Source organism: Myodes glareolus, chromosome 23 (genome assembly GCF_982192425.1).
Source record: "Myodes glareolus chromosome 23, mMyoGla1.1, whole genome shotgun sequence".
Taxonomy (NCBI): domain Eukaryota; kingdom Metazoa; phylum Chordata; class Mammalia; order Rodentia; family Cricetidae; genus Myodes; species Myodes glareolus.
Genome location: NC_142048.1, coordinates 55,873,732 through 55,898,580, shown reverse-complemented (window position 1 = coordinate 55,898,580; position 24,849 = coordinate 55,873,732). Strand labels below are relative to the sequence as shown.

Here is a 24,849-nt window from a genome sequence, read left to right as displayed (position 1 = left end):
ATGGCCGTGACCTCCACTCGCTGGCAGTAAGCAGTGGTTCCAGCTATGTAGGCTTTTGGCTTGAGTAGATGTCAAGAAGGTTAACTCAAGTCCAGTGACCCTGATATTTGCCTTTGAAAATATATCTTCCAAGTTAAGGCTTGACTAAATAAAAGATTAAGTTGAATGTTTAAACATTTAAGCAGAATATAAGAAGGCAAAGAAAGGGCAGAAAGCAAGGAGAGTTTGAGGTTTTGAAACAACCTAGAGTCCTGCATCCTGCTTCCAAGTAGAATCCAGTAGAAAGATGGCAATGTGGCCCAGTCTACTGATGGGCAGGTGACTGGGTGCAGTGCCCAGCTGCATGCCAGCTGGACAGATGGTGCTGGGTGACCAGGTTCAATGCTTAGCTGCACTTCTGCTGGCAGGTGCCCAGTGGCTGTGCTGTGTAACTGTTACTGTGTCTGTGCTGTGTGACTGTAACTGTGGCTGTGCTGTGTGACTGTTACTGTGGCTGTGCTGTGTGACTGTTACTGTGGCTGTGCTGTGTAACTGTTACTGTGGCTGTGCTGTGTGACTGTTACTGTTACTGTGGCTGTGCTGTGTAACTGTTACTGTGGCTGTGCTGTGTGACTGTTACTGTGGCTGTGCTGTGTAACTGTGGCTGTGCTGTGTGACTGTTACTGTGGCTGTGCTGTGTAACTGTTACTGTGGCTGTGCTGTGTAACTGTGGCTGTGCTGTGTGACTGTTACTGTGGCTGTGCTGTGTGACTGTTACTGTGGCTGTGCTGTGTAACTGTTACTGTGGCTGTGCTGTGTGACTGTTACTGTTACTGTGGCTGTGCTGTGTAACTGTTACTGTGGCTGTGCTGTGTGACTGTTACTGTTACTGTGGCTGTGCTGTGTAACTGTTATCTGTGGCTGGGCTGCTCTGTCCCACTGTTTCTGGAGACTCTATGTGATCCGGATCATATTTGGTCTCCTCTGCTGCTGACCCCTTCCCCTTAGGGGGAAAGAAAAGTTTCAGGCTAGATGAAATGCACAGGTCACACACACCAGGCCTCCACTGCCTTTTAGGCTCTGAGTAACTTCTCCTTGCCTTTTGTGGTAGGGTGTGTGTGTGTGTGTGTGTGTGTGTGTGTGTGTGTGTGTGTGTGTTATTTGAGGGAGACGTGTTTGGTGGAATCAAAAACAAGCTATGAGATAAAATGTGTTCTACTGTTGCACTTTTGAACAGAGCTTGCTGCCTAGCTGTGTGTTTTTCAGAACTTACTGAAGTGGTGAGGTGATGTGATGTGTCTCTCTGTGTCACTGTAAGCAGAATGGAGCTAAAGCCCTCGGGCTGGGCTGCTGGAATGCGACCTGTGTCTCTCCTCTGGTTGCCTGCGTCTGTCCTCGTCTCCCCTCCTCCAAACACCACCAGTGAGTCCTATCGATTTGCTTCTGTGAGGAGCACAGCCTTAGCAGGTCATAGGTGCGGGTTCACAGAACCCTCTAGAAGGGCTTTGCTCTGTCCTTTCCTAGGGGAGTGTATTTGCTTTAGGAGGTAAACCACCATCTTGCCTCTTTTAACCCCAGCCTTATTTTGGACTCAGCATTACTTTTGTGAATCTGAAAGGATGTTTCCTGGTGACTTTCTATCAGAATCTGGAGAGGATCAACAGTTTGACCACTGAAGTCCAGAATGGTCATGCCCTGGGCGTCCACAGCCTCCAGGCTCTATGACAGAGGTATGGGTCGCCACTCACTCAGGGAGCTCACCACAGAGGAGGACAGTTCTTTGTTGGCCTTGCCATCAAGTGTCCTGACTGGACACTGGTATAGGCTCTCCCCTCAGGAAAACTGAGGACCTGCCCCAAACCAGGAGCCCATGAAAGGTGGGGAAAGTCACAGAAAGAGGTGCCCAAGTGACTTCAGAAACAAAAGTCAGTGGCTGGAAAGAGAGGGAAGACTCACTCCTGTAGAATGGCCATCCAGCAGACTGGCCATCCAGTTTGATTGACTAACCAGTAGACCATCCACCCAGTAGAATGGCCATCTAGTAGACTAACAATCCAGTTAGACTAACCGTCCAGTAGACTAGACACCTATTAGAATGACCATCCAATAGACTGGCCATCCCGGGGCCTTGGCCTTGCTGGTTCCAGCTTCCCTGGGGCAGCAGCTGCCCCCACTTTGAACCACAGATGTGCAGCTCGGGGTCTTCCCCCCACTTCTGTATCATAGATGCATCACTCGGGGCCTTCCTGTCAGAAAAACCAGATCTGGAGCCTTCCACACTGTCAGTCCCATACTCGGCCTTCTGCCTGCAGCTTCCCCTGAGGGGCTGGGACAACAGGCAGAATGGCAAGAGGAACAGGTACTGCGACCTGAATCACGCTTCCACTCCAGGTCCTGAGTGTGTGTGAGTTCCCAGGCTTCTGTGTGTCAGGTTTCCTCGTAAGTACTAGGTCTGCCATGGGGCCAGGCCTGCTTGGAGTGAGATCACCTGCCAGTTTTGCCTTGATCTGAGCTGTGAGTTGGTGCCACAGGCTCATCATGTTGAATTTTTGATACATCTGTCCCATTACCAGGGAGACTGGACATGCAGTATTGGGCTCCTGTCCACCTGGAAACGCCTTCCTCACGGTGACAGCAGGATGCACGGAGCCTCCCTTCTTTGGGAGGGACGGTGTTCTCCTCGGGCTCCTTCTGTCCCCTTCGGGTCCTGCAGCTTGTCACCTGAAGCTGCAAACAGCAGGCAATCCTGCTTGCTGTTTTACACACGGAGGGGAGCTAGTCTGAATGTCCAGAGCTGGCTGTATTGCACCATCCACAGGAGCCCGTCTGGAGAGCCATCAGGTCACTGTGAGAACTGCTTCCCTAGGCTGCTCCAGAGCCATGGAGACTCAGCGTCATCAGGGTAAGTCAGCTAGGGTGCCAATCAGGATCTTACGCTGTGTACTGTCGGGCCTCAGTTCGTCTGGCCTGTGACAGATACCGCACAGGGCTTGATGACCCCTCCTACCCCCCAAGGTGACCCAGGAGATCAGAGAGTGAGGGTAAACGGAGGTGAGATGGAAAGAGGAAAAGTATGTGTCTCCATATGTCACATCTGACAGTCAGAGCTCATGCGTGTTGAAGAACCGAATCGGTAAGAGCAGAGCCATGCATGACTCCTAAGCCTCAGCCGTGTCCTGCTAGGCAGGAGCTGAGGGTCCCATGTATCCCTGTAGATTGTGGCCAGGAGGTCAGAACCAGAAAAGCAGTCCAGAGATGGTGTTTCTGTGGCCATGTACTGTGACACTGGCTGGCAGTGACTGGACACTCATGCTGTTCTGCTGGGTCTGTTATGATTTGGAGCTGAGTTCCCAAAGGCTGGTGTGTTGGAGGCTCGGTCCCAGTGCGGTGCTGCCAGGTGTGTCTTAGCCAAGTGCCTGGATCATGGAGGCTCTGGCCTCGTCCCTGCCTTACTCCTTGGATGGCGTCAGGTTCTGACAGGCTACAGAAAGTGACAGAAACTTACATGTGGGATTTTGTTGAAGGGGGTGGGTTCTTGGGGGCTGTATCTTGCTTTCTGGCTACTGTGAGGTGATGTTTGGCCAGCTAAGTAATGGGTCTAAGTGACTATGGCTTGTACCCTCCAAAATTGTAACCCCAGACAAACCTTTCCTCCCTTAAACTGCTTTGTGCAGGGGTTTTGTCACAGAGACAGAAATTTCTCACTTGATTCAGATTTCTGTAACCCTCAAAAGAGCCCGATGAGGCAGGTATTTCACGACCTCCTTTACACAGGGTAGGCAGCTGAGGCAGAGGGAGGCTCCTTAAGGTTTCTCTTCCCAACAAGAGGCTGAACTGGGACGCAAACTCCGACTCAGCCACCTCTGAGCAGTGGTTCTCAACCTAGGAGGTCACAATCCCTCTAGGGGTCAAATGGTCCTTTCCCAGGGGTCCCATATCAGATACCGTGTATATCAGATATTTACATTCCAATTCCTAACAGTAGCAACACTTTAGCAATGAAAATAATTTTTATGGTTGGAGATCACCACAACATGAGGATCTGAGGAACTGCAATAAAATGTCACAGTATTAGGAAGGCTGGGAAACACTGGTCTTCCCCAGAGAACAGCTCAGAGCTGTCGGCCTCATGTGTGGAGGCCAGGAGACAACTTTAGTGAGTCAGTTCTCTCCTTCCACCATGTGGCTCCCATCCCGGAGATCAAACTTGGATTGTCGGGCTTAGCAGAAAGAACCCCTAACTGCTGAGCCATCTTGCTGGTGCGCATAAATCTTTTTAAAGATGTCAGTCTTGCTCTGCTATTGCACCACCGTACACACTTAGAACATTCATGGCCAACACCACACAGCATCGTGGTGCATAAGCAGGTGGTATCTGGAGAGATGATTCTGAAGGGGAGTGAGTAGCTCCCTGCCAGGGGTGCTGGCTCTGGCCTGCTGGGAGGTGTGGCCTGAGAAACACCTGCCTGCATTTTATCTGGGGGTTGTCCCCTCTTCTACTGGCCGGCTGTGGCTTCTGGAGACAGGTGGATATACAAGGGACACTGAACCCAGTTGGGCCTGGCTTCTGTAGCTCCAGTGGCATGCACATCCTATCAAGTCCTAGGAAGCTGCAGCTGCATCTAAAACCCCACACTCTTTTTTTTTTCAGACCAAGGATATAGATCAGTTAAAATAGGTCACATTAGGCATGCTCCCTATGTTGCCTTTGTCTGCTGCAGTGTGGAAGGACACCACCCCACTTGACACCTCAGGAGTGGGAGATCTTTGTGCTTACAGCCCGAGTGATTCTTGCTGTGTGGGGCTGCTTGCACTCTGCCCCATGGGAAGTAACTGAGAGATACATCTCCCCACCTCTGCTGGACAGTGCCTCAGATGCTTGTGCCGGAGGCCCCTCTGCAGGTCACCCTCCCAGCACCTCATCCAGATGTGCCCTGGAGAGTTCTTTCTAATCATAGAGATGGAAGTGCCCTGGACCTTGCTTGCAGCTCAGACAGGAAGCTAAAGAACAATGAGTATTTCACGATCTGGCTTGGTATTTGTACTATGGGGGAGTGGAAGCCAGATGCCTGCACTGTGGAATCCCAGTGGAGCAGAGCAATTTGGTGCTCGCTTCATCTGCTTGTTTTCAGACTGGACAGGTGTGGCAGGGGTGCTTCAAGTCATTTTTGTCCACTCCATTTGTGGAGTGGAATACACCACATGGGTACTGTACCACACATCTTTCAATCAGGTGTGTTGCCCTGCCTGCAGGTGTGTGGTTTTCTTACCAATGTAGCAACCATCGAGAATTCTGTGACGGTCAGTCATACACGTTCACGTAGGCGAATGCTTGGAGAAACTCAGAGTGGTTTAGTCTCTTCTGATTACTTATTTTTTTTTATCTTATACTCAGCAAGCCTTATTTGACATTAACCTCACATGTTTATAAAGGATAAACATAAACGAGATGACTCTGTTAGGCTTTTCTCAAATTCCTTCTCACTCCCCATCCATGGCTTCTAAATCCCTCCAATATGGATGTCTGTGAGCCATGTCCATCTTCCTGAAATTGCTCCTCCTTAGCATTTTTCTCTTGGTGTGATATCGCTTGCCAGCCAATAAAGACCTGTATCTGTGTGGCCTCTGCCCAGGCCTGTACCAGCCAGCATTTTTTCCAGAGCCTGGGAGGCAATGTCTGCGCAGGAGCCCTGCATCCATCTGCTTGTTTTCTTGTGTTGACTTGTGCACTTTGGCACCCAGAAAGTCGGGAAATTGAGGTAGGGATTCTGTGTGGCACTTGGAGGCAGAAGTCCCTCTCTCTTGGGGACTCCAGTCTTTTTCTCTGGCCTTCAAGGGGCTTGGTGAGGACCACCACACCCTGGGAATGCCGTGTGCTTTCTTCTAAGCCCTGAGCCCGCAAGTGCTCTCAGCCACACTACAGGCTGTCTGTGCAGCGCCCTAGCCAGCACCTCCATGGCCCCTCCATAGCCTATCCAGGCTCACACACAGCTCACCCGTGATCCCCCGCTTTTCTTTCCTGTACTCCTGGTCTGAGCTGCACTGATCTTCTGTACCCCGCATCTCACCACCCCGGGAAGAAGCTCATGCGATGACATTCCCATTTTGAACTGCCTAGAGGTCTATTGAGACCTCCTTTCTGCAAGGTCTTGACGGATCCAGTGGGAGCCGTGGGCACTGCACCTGCTCTATAGCCCATTCATGAGACAGCTAGCTCCAATGGCACAACCTCCCTGTCAGGGCTTACGGTTCAGGTTAGTGCAAAGATCTGTATGAAGTCAATCCAGTTGAATAGGCAAAAGCTCCGTTTCATATGTTCTGTGTTGGGATTGTTACTCATGTATTTTTTTTCTCTTGTACGGACAGTGCTTGAACCGTCCAGCTCACATGCCCTCCTTCCGTGTGGCTTCCCCCGCCCCCTGTGCCTGGGAAGTCAGTGCATCAGTTAAATATATACACTCCCATCTGGATCCCTCATCAGAGTTTCTTGGGTACGGTGTGACATCAGCACGTCCTTTGTTAAGACAGCACGTTCTCCCCGCTCTCCTGGCACCACCTCAAGTGCTGGGGGGCTTCCTCTCCCCTGGGCTGTCCCTTCTTGAGAACAGTGTGTCCTTTGTTCCTGCAGTGAGGTGAGCAAGTCATCCTGGCTGGGCAGGAGGGATGGTTGTTTTCCAAGGCGCGTATCCAGAACAACAGAATACGCGGAAGCTGGCCATTGTTTCGTGGTTCCTCGCTGTTACAAGGCCTCTTCAGCCTTGGGTCGGTTTATCTTCTTGGTTCTGTTTTCCCACCATTAAGTGGATATTCCATCTCCTTCTTGGACAAAGGCAAAATATCGGTTGGTAGGTCCTGCCAACTGTTCCTCATAGCCGGTAGCTACTCACTCATACAATGTTCCACAATTAGCCAAGGCCCGTGTTACTTGTCAGAGCACGGAGCTGTGACCCAACCCTCCTACTCCCTAGTGAGTACTGGAAGCCAGTTCTGGGATATTAGATGCGACACACAGGCTCCTGTCCTTTGTCTGGCGTGAGTGCACTCTGGATGACCATGTGGTTTTATTTGGGGAGTCCTTCAAATGCCTTGGCTCTCTTGTGGGTGTAGGGAGAACCACTTCCTGATCTAGGACTAGCGCTAAAAGCCCCAGCCTTCCTTAAAGGTGCCTTTTGTAACCCTGCCAAGGGCCCTCTTAATCCTGTGTCCTACCTCTGCTCCTCCATTACGCCATTCTGGTAGATTTGTTGAGCCTTGTGTGGTCCTGTTCTTCTGGGAAGAGGGGGACAGGTGATTGCTTCTACAGGACAGTCTCCACTGTGTGCCTCCATGGTGGTGCCATCTCCTCCCACTGTTCCAACACAGCATGGTGACACAGCAGCCATAAAATGCCCGCTTGCCACCCGGCCACTGGTGGCTCCAGAAGTCTCCCTTATGGGGGACTCAGGAAACCCAGCCCTACTTTGTCCAGCTTTTCTTTGACTTGGAACCCCACTGTTGACCTCTACCATGTCCCCCTGCCCCCCAATGACAGAGACGTTGGTCTCTAGATAATCCAAAGCAGTCTCCCACTGAGAGACTCCTAACTGAATCCCATCTGTGGCAGCTCACAAGGTCTAAGTGGACACCTTCAGGCCTCCATCACTAGTCCTACCGGTCCGCCATCAACCGCGGGTCTTACCACAGCTGTTACTAGCCAGCCTGTTGAGCCCCAGTATAGGGGACCCCATGGACTGCAAGGCTTAGGCTGCAGAGATGGGAACGGTGTGTGGACTTCAAACTTTTAAGGACATGGAAGTCCTCTTCACCCACTATCCTTCCCTCCCTGGAGCATCTGGACCCAGTGTCCCTGCTGGTCCCTGGCTGTGACTTCACGAGACACCTGCATGGAACTCTCAAGGAACTTTCTGAAGGCACGTGAGACCTGTTAGTCAGTGTACAAAAAGCAGAGCCTTAAATAACAGACGCAGAATAAAGTAGGAAGTCCATCGGGACTCCTGTTGGACTGAGCCGATGCACGGCACCGGTTCTAAAGCACACGGCGGCCTGGCATCCACTGCTCTGTGCTGGAGCAAGCGCCTGGCCCCCCCGGGACAAACTCTCTGGCTGGCATCAGGCTGGCAGGAAGAGCCACTTGAGGTTGGGATAGGTACCCTGCCCTCTTGAACATGAGGAACCACTCCTCCTTCTCAGAGCACACAGTACCCAGGGCACTGTTGAGTGTGACTGGCCCTGGCTTCTCCTCCAGCTGTCCTGGTTCACACAAGGGGCCCAACATTGTTCTCACCTGCTCCCCTCTTTGGCGATCCCACAGGCTGGGGCTGAGCTAGAGACCCCCCCCCCCTTTCCTGTGGCAGCACCCCATCTCATTCCTGCATACTGTACTGTTTGTCTCTAAAGTTTTGGGTGCTAAACCTTGTGATGCAATCTTATCCAATCCAGTTGAGGTCACAGATGACCTGGCAGATGACCTTGTGACAGTCCCTAAGAACAATAGCTATGGCACTGTAGTCTTGCTTCATGGAATTCATGCCAGGACTGGAGCAAGGACACTTGCCTTCCTCTCAGGATTCAAGAAAATTTTTTGGCCCACCCCACAGCACTGCTCAGGGAATTGGGCTGTTTCCAGAATTTCAAAACAGATTCTTTAATTGTTGTTGCTGCTGTGGTTGTTTGGAGACAGGGTTTCTTTCTCTAGACCAGGCTGGCCACGAACTCACAGAGATTCACCTGCCTCTGCCTCCCAAGTGCTGGGATTAAAGGCATGCACCACCACAGACCGGCATCCCTAATGGATTCTTAAAAAAAAACAGGTGTTTCTAGTCCAGCCAGGCAGGTGAGGGGAGCATCCGTACCTCCTTGCTGTCAGGTAGGCCAGTGTCTCTGCCCCACATTCCTGTGATGCTGAGGCACTGAGCTTCTAGTCTTCATTGCTAGCTGCCGTGGGGGCTGGGATAGAATGTGTTATGGTTCCATAGTTTACCTGCTATTTGAAATCATGAATTGCCTTTAATTTAGTTCATAAGGCTCAAGCCTGTTCATTTGAAAACCTCAGACACCCACAGCCACCCTTACAACTTGCCCCAGCATAGGCTCAGAAGCCAGAGGGACAGGGTGGAAGCAGAGGTCCGTGTTCCTTTTCTCCTCCCAGCTTTTCTCTGGTGCAGCTCCACATGCCCGTGAACTCACAGGAAAGCAGGTACACACATCCACCCATGGTGCGTTCATAGGCACACAAACACACATATGCACCCTTCCCCAGTCTGGTGTTCAGTAAGTTCTCTGGTTTTTCTGATGATTTCATGTCTGCATGTTCATATGGTCCCAGTCTTCATTGATTAGCTCATAGGTGGTGCCTTTTCCCTATAAGGAATAAGCTACACATCAAGCTGTCTCCTGGCTGCTGCGGGGAGTTGGTAGGGTCTCCGTGCACAGTAAGGACCTCTGCATTTGCACTCAGAATGGAACCAAATGGAGTCACTCGGAGCAAGGAACAGTCTGGATCAATTGTTTCATTCAGTGTGGAGTGGCTCAGGGCATGAGTCTGATCTCCACACCTGCCATGGGATACTGTGGAATTCTGTGGCTTCCTATGCCTGCTTGCTGATTGCCTGTCCACAAGTAACTGACCTCAGCAAACCAGTTGTGGCCATCTATCCTCAGTAAGCTAATTAAAGAACCATATTAACTGTGAAAGCAGAAAAAGAGATTTATTCTGTGTCTATGCTGGGAAGAGGAACCAAGAGATTCAACAGCCACCCCATCCCAAATCCATCTTCCCAGTGTGGCCGCAGTGAATCTGTCCCCTTTGGGAAGACAACCCCTGTGCACTGCTACCTGGCACTAGCGAAATGTGTTCTAACCTGGGTTCCTACTTGCATTCTGTATATTATCTGTATATTTCAGATACCACATATATCTGTGTATTTAAGATATTGACATATATCCACCTCAGCACTGAGGTGCTAAAACAAAAATTAAAAACACCATAACTGGTCTGACAGATATTCTAAAGACAAGTGCGTCCCTCAATCCATCAGACTACTGAAGCAACGGGCCCCAAAGAAATGGACTTTTCCCCAGGAATCTCATGCTGGGAAAAGGAAAGACACCAGCCAGAGGGAGTAATTGTCTCCAAAAGAAATTCACAGCGTGCCAGACCTTTACAGGATGTGCCTGAAGCCCAGACAACAATGGGTCAGGGGTGGTCAGGAGACCATATCTGCGCCAGACTAATTAATCAAGCGTATCTAGTGCTTTCTATTTAAACCTTATACTCATTTCAGGATCCTAAAGATGCACATAAGTAATATTCCAGAAACTTTAATAATAGCCACAACATTGATCTGTAACTGGTGGCTGTGGGGGTACTTGTATATGTATCCATGTGTGTGGTGTGTGTGTGTGTGTGTGTGTGTGTGTGTGCGCTCTAGCTGGCCAATGGGAGCTCCAGGGATCTGCCTGTCTCCGCTCCAGCTGGTGATGATTCTGTGATGTTCCTGGGTTCATTTGGGAAGTCCAGGCAGGGCAGGAATACTTGTGTGCCTCTGTGCCCCAGCCCTGCCCCTCCCACAGCCCCACCTCAGAAGGGGTGGCTCCTTCAGGCCTGCCCTACTCCATCCAGGTCTGCTCTCCTCCCTCCCCTGTGGCTGAGCTTCCGGAATGGTTGCTAGGGAAAGGCTGGTATCCAGGTGTAGCCTTACAGCATCAGCCACCCTCCTGGGGCCAGGCCCGGGGTTGAGCTGCTCCCATGGGCCCCTTTGTCCTACAAGCCAGGCAGTGAGAAGGAAAGAGACCAGACCCTGGGTCACTGATTCTTCTTGGAGCTGCTGGGGATGGGGCTTACCCTGTGACCTGGGCAACTGCTGGAGCTGCCAGAGACTATTCCAACCTGGGTTCCTTGGCGAGGTCCTAGAAACAAATACTTGGTTCTAGGTCAGAATCTGAATCCTGCCCCAGTGGGGGACACAGATGTGTGTTCTTCCAGGGAGGTTTTAGAGCAAAAGCCAGGGCTTGAGGATCTGGGGTTAAGAGCACTGGCCACTCTCCCAGACAACCTGGGTTTGATTCCCAGAACCCACATGGCAGCATACAACCCTCTTTATTTCTAGTCCTAGGAGACCTGAAATCCTCTTCTGGCCTCTGTGGGCATCAGGCACAGACATGGTGAACAGACATACAGACCAAACACCCATACCCATAAAATAAATACAGACTATTAAAAAAAAAAAAAGTCAGGCTCTTGTATCCCAACAAGCTAGGCTCAGCCACCATCTCAAAATGCCAATTAAGAGCTGAATACCAGTGGCCACATTGGGAGGAGAACAAATAAAGGGGGATAGTGACGCTCTATCCGTCTTTGGGGTACTGGGCGTGAGGTTTAGGTTGAAACAATAAGGGTTGGATGGGGGCAAGAGGCATGTATTACTAAGTAGTCCTGATCTTGCGGTCTGGTGAGTGCTTGGGTTCAAAAGGTGGTCTTCAGAAGTCCTTCGTGTTTGAAGGGACAGAGATTCTCTAGACTGATGGCCGCTGCTGCTGTTGTGTCCTGACCACATCCCACACTGGATGCTGGGTCTGACCTGTGAGCTGATGCTATTCTGGAATTCAAGTTACAGAATTATAGATGTAACAAACAACCCGACACTACAAAATCAATTTAAGGAGGGAAGGGTTTATCTGAGCTCACAGTTGGCAGATACAGTGCCTTACAGTGGGGAAGTCACTGGCTGGGGCTGGAGGCTGCTGGTCACATTGTATCTGTCAGAAAGCAGGGAGAGATGGGTACTGTTACTGAAGGCCTTTCTCCTTTTCATTCAGTGCAGGACCCCAGCTCAGGGAGTAGTGCTGCCCACAGTTAAGGTGGAACTAATTAGTGCAATCTAGAAACTCCCTCAGAGGTTTATCACCCAGAACCTGCCAAGTTCGTAATCAGCATTAGCCACCATACAAGATGACTCAAGAGCAAAGGTCACAGACTTTCATCCTGCCTCCACACGGTCACTCTGTGGCTCCATGCGAGTAGCCAGCTCTTTTCTCCTACATTCCTGTTCCACAAGGATAGGTTCCTTACTGTGAAATGGAGCAATGGCCATGCTGCCTCTAGGTCACCAGGAGATTTGCAACAGCCCATACCACAGGTGAAAAGGTACTCGGACCACTGAGGTGCCCCACAAATTGGACAGCACGATTAGAACCGGTTAGTCGAACGCTCAGTCTGGAGAGATGTGTTGCTTGCACCACAGTTCGGCTGTAAGGCTTGACAGGGACAAAGAGAAACCATCTCAGGGAAGAGGCTCTTGAAGGCGTGGCAGCAGCGGGTCCACTCTGAGAAGCCAGGCAGGCTGTAGGCAGGGAACCACAAATGGGGAATCCTATGCTCTGGACGGTCCTTCCCGTGGAAGCAAGTGACTGGATGAGGCCTACCACATTAGGGAGGAGGCTGCTTACCCAAAGGGCCTGATTTAAATATTAAGTTCATCTAGAAAATCTTCACAGAGATGCTAAACACAGAACTTGATCAGTTGTACAGATGTATGGCCAGACAAGGGGACAATGAAATCAGCCCTCAGCGGTCAGCAGCCTACGCTCTAAAAGAGCCACCAGAACATCTGGGCAGCAGGGGTGGCCCAGCTCAGCAGTTCTAGGACCCAGACGACAAGGTGGCATGGAAGCAGGAGGCCAGGAGATGTGTGAATGGAAAAGCTCCCTGGTAGGGCCGAGGTCAGTGTGGGCAGGGAGCCACCTTTTCCTTTGGCGCTGGATTTGAAGATGGAGCAGTGTTAATGGTGTTTCTCAGAGTGTGGACCAGATGGGCCTGTATGGAAGTACACGAAACAAGCCAGATCTGGGTGATACCCCATGGGCCATGAGGACCTTGGCATTCTCCTCGGGGGATGCTGAGGGCTCAGGAGCACACTTAGCAAGCCAGGCCTGCCTCTTCAGGACTGACGGAAGACAAGGAAAATGACCTGTGGGAAGGCAGGGCTACATTTCATCACTTGCCCTGGTGACCGGCTTTCTCTGAGGCTGGAGACACCAGCTTGGCACGGGGGAGGGGTGAACAGTGAAGGTTCTGGGAGTTGAGGGGCACATGTTTGACTCCCCCCAGAGTGGCTGTTTTCAGATGACACACATATCCAAGTGGTAACTGGCCTGGATCCTGGGACCGGGCACAGTGTGAGCTGCTTCAGCTCGGGATAGCATAGGGTTTGCTTGTCCATGTAAGGAGTGGCTGCATCCGCTTCATACCCTGGAATTTCTCTCTTCCATTGCTCCATGAGATTATTGAAAACCAAAGACACTGCTAGTATTCAAAGAGGCTGATTTCCAGAAAAGCAGCAATTTCTTACTGTCTAATCATTATATCTATGTGTGGTTGTTACACGTTGATTTGGGGGCTTTATTATTTTACAAGTCTTTACTTTCCAGGCCCTGAGTTCTGAGAGCAAATACCGGGGTATCTGACATTTTGTCTCTTTACCCTTACTTCAGGGCTGAAGGTCGCCACACATGAGCCCAACATGTGCGCTGTTGAAATGGCATCCTGGTGCATACATGTCTGTTGCTGGATTGTTCAGCGTTGTTGTGCACGTAGATGTAGTTGGAAGCTGTAGTCTTGGGGCGCACACAGGTGCCACTGGAAACTGGTGTGGCTATAGATGCATAGGTGTTGGCCACTGTGGTGCTGATGCACGCATAGTTTGGAGAACCATGGTGTTGGGGCACATGTGTTGGCCACTGTGGTGCTGATGCACGCATAGTTTGGAGAACCATGGTGTTGGGCACATGTGTTGGCCACTGTGGTGCTGATGCACGCATAGTTTGGAGAACCATGGTGTTGGGGCACATGTGTTGGCCACTGTGGTGCTGATGCACGCATTTTTGGATACTGGTCTTGGTGGACATGTGTGTTACTGCATGTATGTGTTGGTGCACACAGGTTGCTGGCTACCATTGTGCTGGTGCATGTACACGTTGGTGCACATTTATGTTGTTGCATACCATGATGCTGACACACATGTGTAACTGGATTCTGTGGTCCCGGTGTACACTTGTGTTACTGAAAACCACAGTGCTGGGGCACTCATCCTGCAGATTTGAGTTACGGTGGGAACCCCAGCTCTCATTATTGAGCTTCCTGGCCCTGAATGGAGTGGCCATTTGTTCTAAAATACTCTTTCTCTTAAGGAAGCATGTTACCTGTTCTGCCAAACAACAAAATGATGGCCAGCAGCGATAGAGGTTGGCCTTCCACCACCCTGTGCAGCATTGCAACAGTACTCTGTATGCCAGCAGCCCGGAATCTGTGTGGAGCTGGTGGTGTCAGATGCACAGTGTGGCCCTCTGCCAAACATGGCGAGGTTAGAGAGCCCTACGTCTGCAGCTGAGCTCCCTTCCTGCAGACCTGTGTCTTAGGACTGCCAACACCCTTGCGGGGAGAGTCAAGCCCTCCCCCAGCCACCCACCGACTCCCTCTTACCTGGGCATGAGGCCTCGTGGAGAGAGCGCTCTGGGCTGCTGTGGCCTCTGCACCTGCCCTACAGCGGCAGGAGGTAAAGGGGGCCTGGGGCAGGAAATAAAGGGAGCACTGGGCTCAGGCTCGTCAGCGTTCTATGGGTGGTTTGGGATTGGATCCCTGCAGCAGCTATTTCCAGTCCCGAAGGCTCAAGCCCTAGGGCGCGGGGAGGGGGGATGAGGGTGAGGGCGGACCTGTGCGCCTGCATAGCGGGGCTGCCAGATGCCCCCTTGATGCATATTAGCCTCCCAGGTGCTCAGGTGGTGCACACGCATGACTCCCAGGTGCGGGGTGGTGACACGCCCGGCGGGCTCAGTGCTTCCGCTTCCGCCTAGCGCCCCCCGCCCCCCATCAACGCAAAGCGCGCCCCCCTCCCTGTGGCACGGAGACCAATCCTGGGAAGCCAAGGCGAGAGCCACAGCCCCCTCCCCGCTCCAGCCGCGCCCCCTCCCCACCATTCAGCCCCACCCGACAGCACCTCTGGTGCAGCCGAGGACGATCTTCTGGGGATCGGTTTTGTTGAATCGGAGGATGAGGTTTTGGCTGAGAAATGAAGAAATGGCCCTAGAAGAAATGGTGCAGAGATTAAACGCGGTTTCCAAGAACACTGGTAGGAGGAGCTGCTGGCCTTGATTATATATTCTTAAGCTTGACATCATTTGTCGAATTGTAGAGAATTGCATCTTATAGCTGTAGAATCCCCTTTATTTTCTCCTAACACTGGTAACAGGAAAGGCAGATGTGATGGGCATTTTCTGGTAACTGATGGGTTTGTGTGGATTGACAAGGTGATTTTATTTTGCTTCATGACGTTCAGAGAATTACAGATCCGTGGCACTGGCTTTCTAGGAGATGAGGGTTTGTATGCAGAGCCATTTGCCTGTGGGGGAGTCTGCAGTCTGCTTGGGAACCTCACCTTATCTGCAGCACTGGTCATGGATGTAGGATCCCAGAATGGCCCGTGGGCCAAGCCCAGGCCCTTCAGACACTGGGATGAGGGTGGGAGGCAACGGGAGCTCATTTATGGGAAAAAACCCCACCATGCACTGTCCAACCTTAAGGCGAATGTTTGCAAATACAGTTTGTAAGAGGGGAGACTAGTGTATTTAGACATTCAGTTCCAGGATTAATTGATTGATAAAGTAAGCTGTGAGGCACAGCTTTGGGATCCTGTAGATTTCGGCCCCGGAGCTAGCAGCATGCATCTTGCTGCTGCCTTCCATGCGTTGTGCTGAGGGTTCCTGCTATGCTGCAGAGCCAGGTATCACTCACCAGTTTTCCCTGACATGGAGAGGAAATAGTGGTGTGCCATTAAAAGTAAGTCTCTGTTTTTGCCATGCGTTATGTGATATGTGTCCTTATCTGGTTTTCTAAATAATACTTTCCAGAGGGATTAAGATTTCATTCGTTGTCTGGGCTGGGTGTGGCACCCCCTCAGTGTATTGAATGACTGGATCAGCGTAAACATTAAGCGGGATAGTCCCCCCTCCACTGGTGTTAGACCTTCACCTTACAATGCTGGTTGTGCAATAGAAACTGCTGTTTGTTATAAATGAGTAGAAAGAAAGAAACCGTTTATGCCGTCTGTCCCCTTCCTCTTGGAGACACAGCCCGTTTTTTCTGGGTGTTGCTTGAACAAGATCCGGATGAGTACGGAGCCCTGTGGCCTGTGGAGCTACCCGCGTTCCTGGGGTGCTGAGAAAGGAGTGGAACTTGCTGCTCTTCCCACCTGTGTTTGGCTGGTGTGGGGGGTCACAGTGGGAACTGCTCCACCAGTGACGTCATCCCTGGGTTTTAGATACTGAGGCTTCCTCTTGGACTCTGAAGGACACAACATGCATATTTTAAGTTGTGAAAAGGCTCCCGGAGGAGCAGAACCTAGGCTGGATACTCTTTCTGTCACTGAATGTGCTTGTCCAGGCATCTAGGATGGGCCCTGGTGGCCACTACTGTCTCATCAGAAGCAGCAGCTTGCAGACCGTGCCCTCTGGTGCTTCTGCAGTACTGGAACTGCAGATTTCACCCAGACCCGAAGACATGGTTGGCAAGAGCCCTGTTATGAGCATCCCATTGCTCAGTGTTGTAGAGAACAGTGTCCCCACATCTGCACCCTCTGGCCTCTCATGTACACTGAGCATGCTTGCCCGATCTTTATTCCTGCTGTTGCGCTGGGGAGCTGGGCTGCTAGGGTTAGAGACTGTATGCTAGGCACTGGGGCCAAGAATTGTGCGTGCCCAGTGCAGGTGCTTGCTTCCACCCCTGCGGGAAAGTGATATAGGTCTACTGGTCATTGTCACCCAGGGTTTGCATTCTGAGTGTGTCCTCCAGAGCCCCTTCTAACAAAAGGTGGCTCAAGGTCATAAGGCTGTTCATGCTCCAGGGGAATGTTAAGGTCTTGGCTAGAGTGGCTAGACAGTTTTAGGAGCTTGATCTGGAAACTGGTGAAGCTGCTCAGAGTGAAGGCTTACAACTGAGGACTTGGGCATAGTGACTGTCCTTAGCTCTACATCGCCTGACCTTAGAGCTGTGTGTCACCTGACCTCAGCGTGTCTACCCTGAGCTTCCACACGAGCAGGAAGTCTGTGCTATTCAGGACCTGCTGCTGTGTTCTCACATCAGATCCCAATGTTGTACCCCGTGACCCAGAACTTTCTTACCTGGGCTGTTCAGCACACACATGCATGCTCTCTGGGATCTGTAGCCTTTGACCTTGAGCCTTTAGCTTTCGTGTGGACTCCTGAACCTGACCTCTCTACCAATGCTGGACACTTCCCAGCAGCAAAAGCCTTCTGGGTCCTTGGGCTCCTCTCCAGTATTTTCCTCTGTTTTGTTTTTCTCTTTAGACTTACAGTATTTGGTGAAAAACAAGAACATTTAAGAGAGAAATGGTAAGGGCTTAGTTGAATGCGCCTTAATCTTTGAGCTAGAGGTGTTCCCAAGTCACTTGAAGGGCTGGTTAAAACACAAATGCAAGCCACCCTGGGGCTTCAGGAAGTCAGCACAGCAATGCCTGAGAATTGTCACCTTAAAATTCCCTGATGATGAAGATGGTGCTGGACCAGGAATCAAAGCTGGCAAACCACTGTAGCAGAGGAGCCTTAAGTCCAGCCCACCTTCTTTATCAGTAGGAAGTGAAAGTGTTCTCGTGGATAGATGACTAAGGGGGTGGATGGACAGACAGATGGAATGTAGATAAATAGATGTATGAATGAATGGGCTGGCAAACAAGAGAATGGGTGTCTAGGTGGATGTGTAGATACATGTGTGCATAGATTGTGAATGGACGGTGGATGGATGGATTGCAGAAGGAGATAGATGGTAGATAGACAGACAGACAGGCAGACAGACAGACAGACAGACAGACAGGTGATAGTGAACAGATGTGTGAGTTCCATGATAAATAAATATGAAGACATTGGGTAGGCAGCTGGGTATGTAGATGCACCTGTGGATGTGAGGGAAGGAATGCATAGATTTGTGAATGGATAATGTGTAGACGGACGGATGGATGGATGGATGATGAACAGATGGATGGGTGGATAAGAGGACAGACTGCTACATAAGTGGATAGTTGAGTAGGTAAGTGGATGGATGGATGATATCAGGCTAGCTGGGTAGATGAAATTACAAGCAAAACAGCACAATGGAAGTCATGTAATGTTTCAATACAATCCAAGTTTCAATGCCAGAAACAAAGAACATCCAGCTATTTATGTGTTGAAGAGACAAGACATTGACTTACCTCAGAACATGGATGATGAGGGGATGTTGATGAGCCTTTCTGACTCCACTGCTCAGAGGTTGCCTGGGGTGTCCACTGTAAAAGAGGATTCTGTCCTACCTGGTCCCACAGTCATTCAGTCCCAAAGAAACACACAAAGGCTCAAATTAATTATAAACTGTTTGGCTTATTAGTTCAGGTTTCTTACTAACTAGCTCTTACAACTTAAATTAACCTATAATTCTTGTCTGTGTTTAGCCACGTGGCTTGGTACCTTTTCTCAGTAAGGCATTCTCATCTTGCTTCTTCTGTCTCTGCCTTTTCGCAGAATTCTCTTAGTCTGCCCCACCTATACTTCCTGCCTGGCTACTGGACAATCAACATTTTATTAAACTAATACGAGTGACAAAGTTTTACAGCCTACAAGAGCGCTATCCCACAACACTCCACTCTCTGGACCCAGACATCCTTTCCCTCCTCCTCTATTGTCATCTGTATCAAACTCATCACAGCCTAAGACCTGACGCTCAGCTTCCAGCTGCCAATTCAGCTAATTTTGAAGTGTTTGTTTGACCTATGCTACTAACATAATGGCTTCCAAGGTGTGGGTATCTTTCTGTTTGTGTGTACGTGTGTCTGTCTGCTTCTTTGTCTGCCTGCCTGCCTGTCTTGCTCCTCTGGAGTACCCCGCATCCATGACAGTGTTTTCCGACTAGATGCTGGGGAAGTGAGACTTAGCGGCCATTTCTGTCGCTCCTCTTTGGTGAAGGCTGAAGTGGGAGGCGTGTGTGACTGACTTAATAGTAGATGTTTCTTGGCAGATGTTGGATCAGGCTGTGCACCCAGATATGTGCAGAGTGATGTGTGAGGAAGGTGGCAGGTCTTATGTTCGTCTGTAGTGTGTGGTACCTACTCTTGTGTGAGTCTCTGTAGCAGGTATTTGCCTCCCTGAGTTCTTACTGGAGAAACTTTCCAGTTATACAGCTGTCAATTGTGATCAGCTTGATGGAGCTCCTTAGCATGATTGTGCCACTATGGCCCCGGTCAACACTAGGACAGTTGGGCCCTAGCTGTGTTAATGTCTTGGTCTGCCCATCTCTCTGTCCTCTGTTCTAGTTTGCTTGCCCAGTGTCTTTTCTCCCCTGGCACTTGTCTTCTTTCTTAAGAACTCTTTTTCTTACTCTGGCAGTCCAGGCCCGAGCCCTCTCCCCCGAGGCAAGTCCTTCCCTGGCTGGTCTCTGCATAGCCATGTGTTGTCACTTATCGCTCTCCCGGGTCACGTGACCAATGTGTAGCCATGTGTTGTCGCGTATCGCTCTCCCGGGTCACGTGACCAATGCCTGCACTTTTCACTTGGCATTGTCAGAGCTGAAGCCAACATGGCTGGCCATTGCCTGAGCCCCACCGTCCTCAGTGGAGGCCTAGCCAACCCTCAGGAAGTGGTTCTTTTTTCTCAGTTATTGGGGATGCCTGTTGCTCTGTGCCCTACCTCAAGGAGAGCTGCTTTCCCGGGAGCTGTAGCGTGTGCAGGGATGCCTCGAGGAGCACGCTCACCGGCTCACATTCTTGCCAAGATGCTGCCTGCCCACTTGCTGAAGGGGCAACATTGCAGGGCTATAGTACAGAGAGACCCAGCTCTGTCGGTGACATCAGCACCTCTGCAGGGTCACCCCAGCTACAGCAGCTGTGTCATGTTAGCACAGTGTGACAGACTTCCGCTGAGCTCCATTCTGCTCCCAAGGGGTCCCAGATGTCTGCAGTCCAGGGAGGGAGACAGCAGCACCCACACAGGCACATATGTGTGGTGTGTGAGTTATGCACTGGGCTTTTCAGGGAATTGGTGTGTTGGGCTCTACAGATGGAACACACAGGGAAGCAAAATGCACCATCTCCTTGGGTTGTCTTAGATCCCAAGGGTGAGCATTGTATTCCCAAGAGATCAATGTCTTCCCAGATCTGTGAATTAGAAAGCCAAAACTAGAATCCAGACCTGGTTTCCTAATACTTCAGAGGTTTAGACTGTGCCGCTGTGAGGAGGGTAAGCAAGCCTTCAGCTAGGGTACCAGGAAACTGTTACATGAACTTTTCTTGGGAGATGCAAATAAATACGTGCTACCCTCAGATAAAACACCAACAACAGACAAAGTACCATTCCATCTAAGTCCAACCCATGATTATGTTAAAGAGCATGAGTGGTTAATTACAGGAGAGTGTGTGACCCCAAAGCAGCCACATCATTGGAAAATTCCATTCCAGAGTGGCCAGCTTCCCTCATAGTTGCGTCGATGGAGTGCTCCCTTGTGTTCACCTCCATCCTCTTACGGCGCGGCCACATTCTGTTAGGGCAGAATCACAGGTGGCTGAGAGCTGCAAGGGGGAGTCGCGTTCTCAGATGAGGACCCAGTGATCTTCTCCCTACCCTGCTTCTCTGAGGGAAACCATCATCAGGCCTGATCTGGAGTGTGTCTCGTGGACAGCCACGACTGTGGATGACCATCATCAGGCCTAGTGTGGAGTGTGTCTCATGGACAGCCATGGCTGTGGATGAAGATGATTATTTTGCTAAGAGGATAGTACTCTGTAACATGGGGTTATTTCTAACCCTGACCAGCACTGGAATTCCTGGCAGTGGTAGGACCTAAGTAGAATTTCTGAAAAACCAAGGGCATTTTATCAGCATTACCTGCTCTCTCTCTCTCTCTCTCTCTCTCTCTCTCTCTCTCTCTCTCTCTCTCTGTGTGTGTGTGTGTGTGTGTGTGTGTGTGTGTGTGTGTGTGTGTGTGTGCAGGTACATGTTGATGATGGTTTCCGGGCACCAGGATCTCACATTGTCCTAGGGGACTTGCCTAGGCTGGCTGGACAGTGAGCCCCAGGCCCCGCTACCTCTGCCACATCTGCTCTGCTGCACCAGCTTTGTCCTGTGGGTTTGGGGTACGAACTCAAGTCTTCATGCTTGCACAGCAAGCTCTTTACCAACTGAGCCGTGGTCCCATCCTCAGTGTTGGCTGTTTGTCCTTGGGATTCTGGATAGTTTCAGGTAGAATGGTCTTTCCAACTGTCTGAATAATTCCTCTATGACCCAGAAGAGCCATCATTGGCTTGAGGTGACTCTGAATGCCACAGGCACAGCAATGGAAAAGGGTTCCTTATCTAGTTCTCTTCTTGAGGGTTGTGGTTTTCCTGGCTCACTTTAGAGAACAGACCCAAACCTGAAAGGGAAGCACAGGTCACAGGGAGCTGTTCTGGTTGGCCAAGGCAGCTCAGTTTCTGCTCCTTCCCCAAGAAACAATGTTTCTTACAACATCTGTCCATCTGTCTGTCCACCCATCCATTGAAGCCACTTGCTTGTGATGCAGTGATGTAAATCAGGTCACTCTACCTGCAGGTCATGTAAAAAATACACAGCCTGTGGGATGGGGAGATGCTTCAGTGGGAAACAGCACTTGCTTTGGGAACAAAGGGGCCTGAGTTCAAATCCTCGACACTTACATAAAAGCCAGATGTGACCATGAGTTCCTATAACCACAATGCCACAAGGTGGAGACTCGGACGATCCCAGGAGCTCACTGTGGTAACCTTCAGGTTCGGAGAGACCCTTGCAGAGCAGTAAAGTAGAGAATGACAGAGGACATCCTCCTCTCACCTCAACACGTGTGCACATGGCACAAGAAAATACACCGAGTGTAATAGATAAAGACAACCTCCACCAACTGCTGCTACTATTGCATCGTGGATGGAAGTGTGAGGACATAGGTAGCAACATTTCAGGGCAGAGGACAAAGACTGAAATATCTTTTAAAATTCTTATCATTGTTGTTTTACTTTACAATGGGTGTTTTTGCCCGTGTGTGTGTGTTTGTGCACCATGTAATATCTTTTTTTAGTATTTATTTATTATGTATACAATAGTCTGTCTACATGTGTGCCTACAGGCCAGAAGAGGGCACCAGACCTCATTTCAGATGGTTGTGAGCCACCATGTGGTTGCTGGGAATTGAACTCAGGACCTTTGGAAGAGCAGGCAATGCTCTTAACCGCTGAGCCATCTCTCCAGCCCCACCATGTAATATCTTAAATGTAATATCTTGTAATGGAGAATGTGGAAAGTACATACAAAAGTTAAGTAATGAAATCCTTAAGCTGCCCTCTTAATTCACAAAGCATGAGGGCATGTGTAAAGCCCCCAGTGACTGGTGTTGCCACAGCCATACCAATTCCTGTATTACTGTCTTTCCAACCTATGGCCTGGTTCTGAAGGCGACATGAAACTGACCTCCTAACCACCCAGAGCTGGGAGCGTGAGATCACATGACTCTGTGTTCCTGGGCTGCAGCTGTTTGTTAGGTGGATCATCATGCTGTTGGTGGCTGACTTCGTGCTGAGACCTCAAGGGCCACATGGACATTGGGTATCCATATAGGAAGCCTTCCTTCTTGTTAAAATGGATTCTAAATGTTCCTTGACTGTTGTTGTCAAAGGGATACCTCCCTGAAGCAGGACTGTGCACGTTGAGCTCTGAGGTCTTCTGGAGATGAAGGAACGCATCTTCCTGTCCCACACACAGAAGCAGTCAGGGTGGGAACTGGTGAGTGGATGTTGATGTGGGAGATGTTAGGCCAGTATGTACCCTAGAGATGAATCCAGGGACGACGACATGGGATTCTGTGCAAACATGACGCCACTGTAGGCTTTAGCATCTTTGTGGTCCTTAAGTCCCGTCTCTTGGGATACTCAGGGATGGTTGTGTACTGTGTCACAGATGCTTCCAAGGGGAGGCTAAGAGATGCTCTGGCATTGCAGACAGGATGGTCTGTGTTTGGGTTTGTAGAAGTCCTGCACACCTTGCCTGTGATGACTATTTGCTCTTTCTTTTCTTCGAGCAGAGCAGCCAAATGCTGGCCCTACTGCACCACGGCTACTGACCATCTGGGCTGCTGTGGCCCCCTGAGGATGACAGCCTTATGGCTGATCTCACCAGGGGCGCCCTATGGTAGGGGTTTCCAGGGCCTCTGGCACAGGGCTTGGGCTGGAGTGCAGCACACAACTCTCTAAAGAGACCGTAAAGTAAGGTCTTCTGTTCTCCTCAAAGGGGCCTCTGTCCTCACCCAAACCCCAAGAGATTCACAAATGTTAGGAGGAAATCAAATATCTGGGAGGAGCCGTTCAAGAAGGTTTGAAGCAGTCGGTTGGGAGCACAAACGCGCCAATTGTTTTGTGTAAGTCGCAGAGATTCGATGGCTCTTGTGTATCTAAATTGGCTTTTCAGCACATGCCCTGGGTTTTCCTTTACTCCCTGTTAAAGAAATAAGGCCGGTACCCAAAGCATAAAATCCAATTTCTCAACTTCAGAGGCAAGTCACAGTGTGTACTGTTTAACCCGCTGAAGGAGAGAAGCATTGTTAAATTTCATTAATATTATTGTTGACAGGCTATTATTCTAGGTGGGAACCAGTGCCCCAAATAGTACTTCATCCTGTGAGGATGCTTGGTCTTCCAAGATCCGTCTGTTTGTTTTGCTGTGCTGGTCATTGGACCTGACTTCACACACAGTAGGCAAGCACTGAACCCATAGCTGCTCCCAGCCTGTGTGTGTGTGTGTGTGTGTGTGTGTGTGTTACATAAGGAGGTCACAGTGCAACCTCGGGGGGTCCACAGAAGCTGTTTCTGTTGCTTTTTTGTGATGAAGTCTCTCACTGGGACCTGATGCCGGCTGGCACTAGGCCGCAGGCCCCACCTGTCTCTACCTCCTAGCCCCGTCTTCCTTAGTGCTGTGGTTGTAAGCCGTACTACCACTCCAGTGTCCCAGTGTCACGGGCTGTGTCATGCAAGAAAAGAAGGAATGAGGGAATGAGCAGGTTGTGAACAAAGACCATAGCCCAGCCCAGGTTCTTCTTTTGAGACCGAGTTTCTCTGTGTAGTCCTGGCCATCCTGGAACTTGTAACTCCCTCTGTAGACCAAGCTAATTTGTAGACCAGGCTAGTTTGTAGACCAGGCTAGTTTCACACTCTAGAACTCAGCCAAGTGCTGGTATTAAAGGTGCACCTCACCACATCCAGCTCAAGACAAGCTCTTGACAAAGGGTTTAGTGGCATTTTAAAGACATGTGAGAAGACAAACTTGAGTCAGCTACACTTGACGTGAAACTGCAGGCATGCAGGCTATAGCCCACTCAGCCATTAGGGCCGTTAGACCCTCAGGTCCACAGTGTGCTCCCTGTGGCACTCAACACTTACCTCAGCAAGGGAAAGCAGAGAAGTATCAGGGCTGGTCCCAGGCCTGAGATCACATCAAACTGCTGTTGGTGGTTTCTTTGGGACCTTCCTCACTGTGGGGATTCTGGGTGAGGACCAGTGTCTGCCTGGACAAGGGCAGATGTGAGGCGCAGGCCCAGGGAGGCTGGCTGAGCCTTTCTTCCTGGTTGGGTGGTGCTTTCCTTGGCTTCTGTGTGTCCATGGTGTGGAAGTCACTTCTTAAGTTTCTCTGTGGCCTGAGATGCAGAAGGTGGCCTCGTCCGTGGGATACAAAGGCAGCCTTGGGGTTGGGCACACAAGCTCCTCGGCTGTGCTCATCTGTCGTACTCAGAAGTGTAGTCTAGCAAGAGACACGCCATACTGACAGTGAGCACGTCAGCGA

The 24,849-nt window shown here is 50.5% G+C and overlaps 1 protein-coding gene across 9 annotated transcripts in view; it reads left to right on the top strand.

Moving 5' to 3' along the window:
- Positions 1 to 24,849, top strand: part of Mcf2l (MCF.2 cell line derived transforming sequence like) — a 142,968-nt gene that overhangs the window by 24,405 nt on the left and 93,714 nt on the right. For 2 of the 9 annotated variants that reach the window (XM_085680642.2, XM_048456203.3), the window contains exon 1: positions 14,943 to 15,104. The exons of 3 other annotated variants lie outside the window; for them this stretch is intronic. In XM_085680642.2, the coding sequence (XP_085536768.1) occupies positions 15,026 to 15,104 (79 nt within the window). In that variant the 5' untranslated portion in view covers positions 14,943 to 15,025. Of the gene's footprint in view, positions 1 to 14,509; positions 14,532 to 14,939; positions 15,105 to 24,849 lie in introns of those variants that run through there. 4 more of the 9 variants (XM_085680644.2, XM_085680641.2, XM_048456204.3 and 1 more) reach the window with 4 other exon arrangements.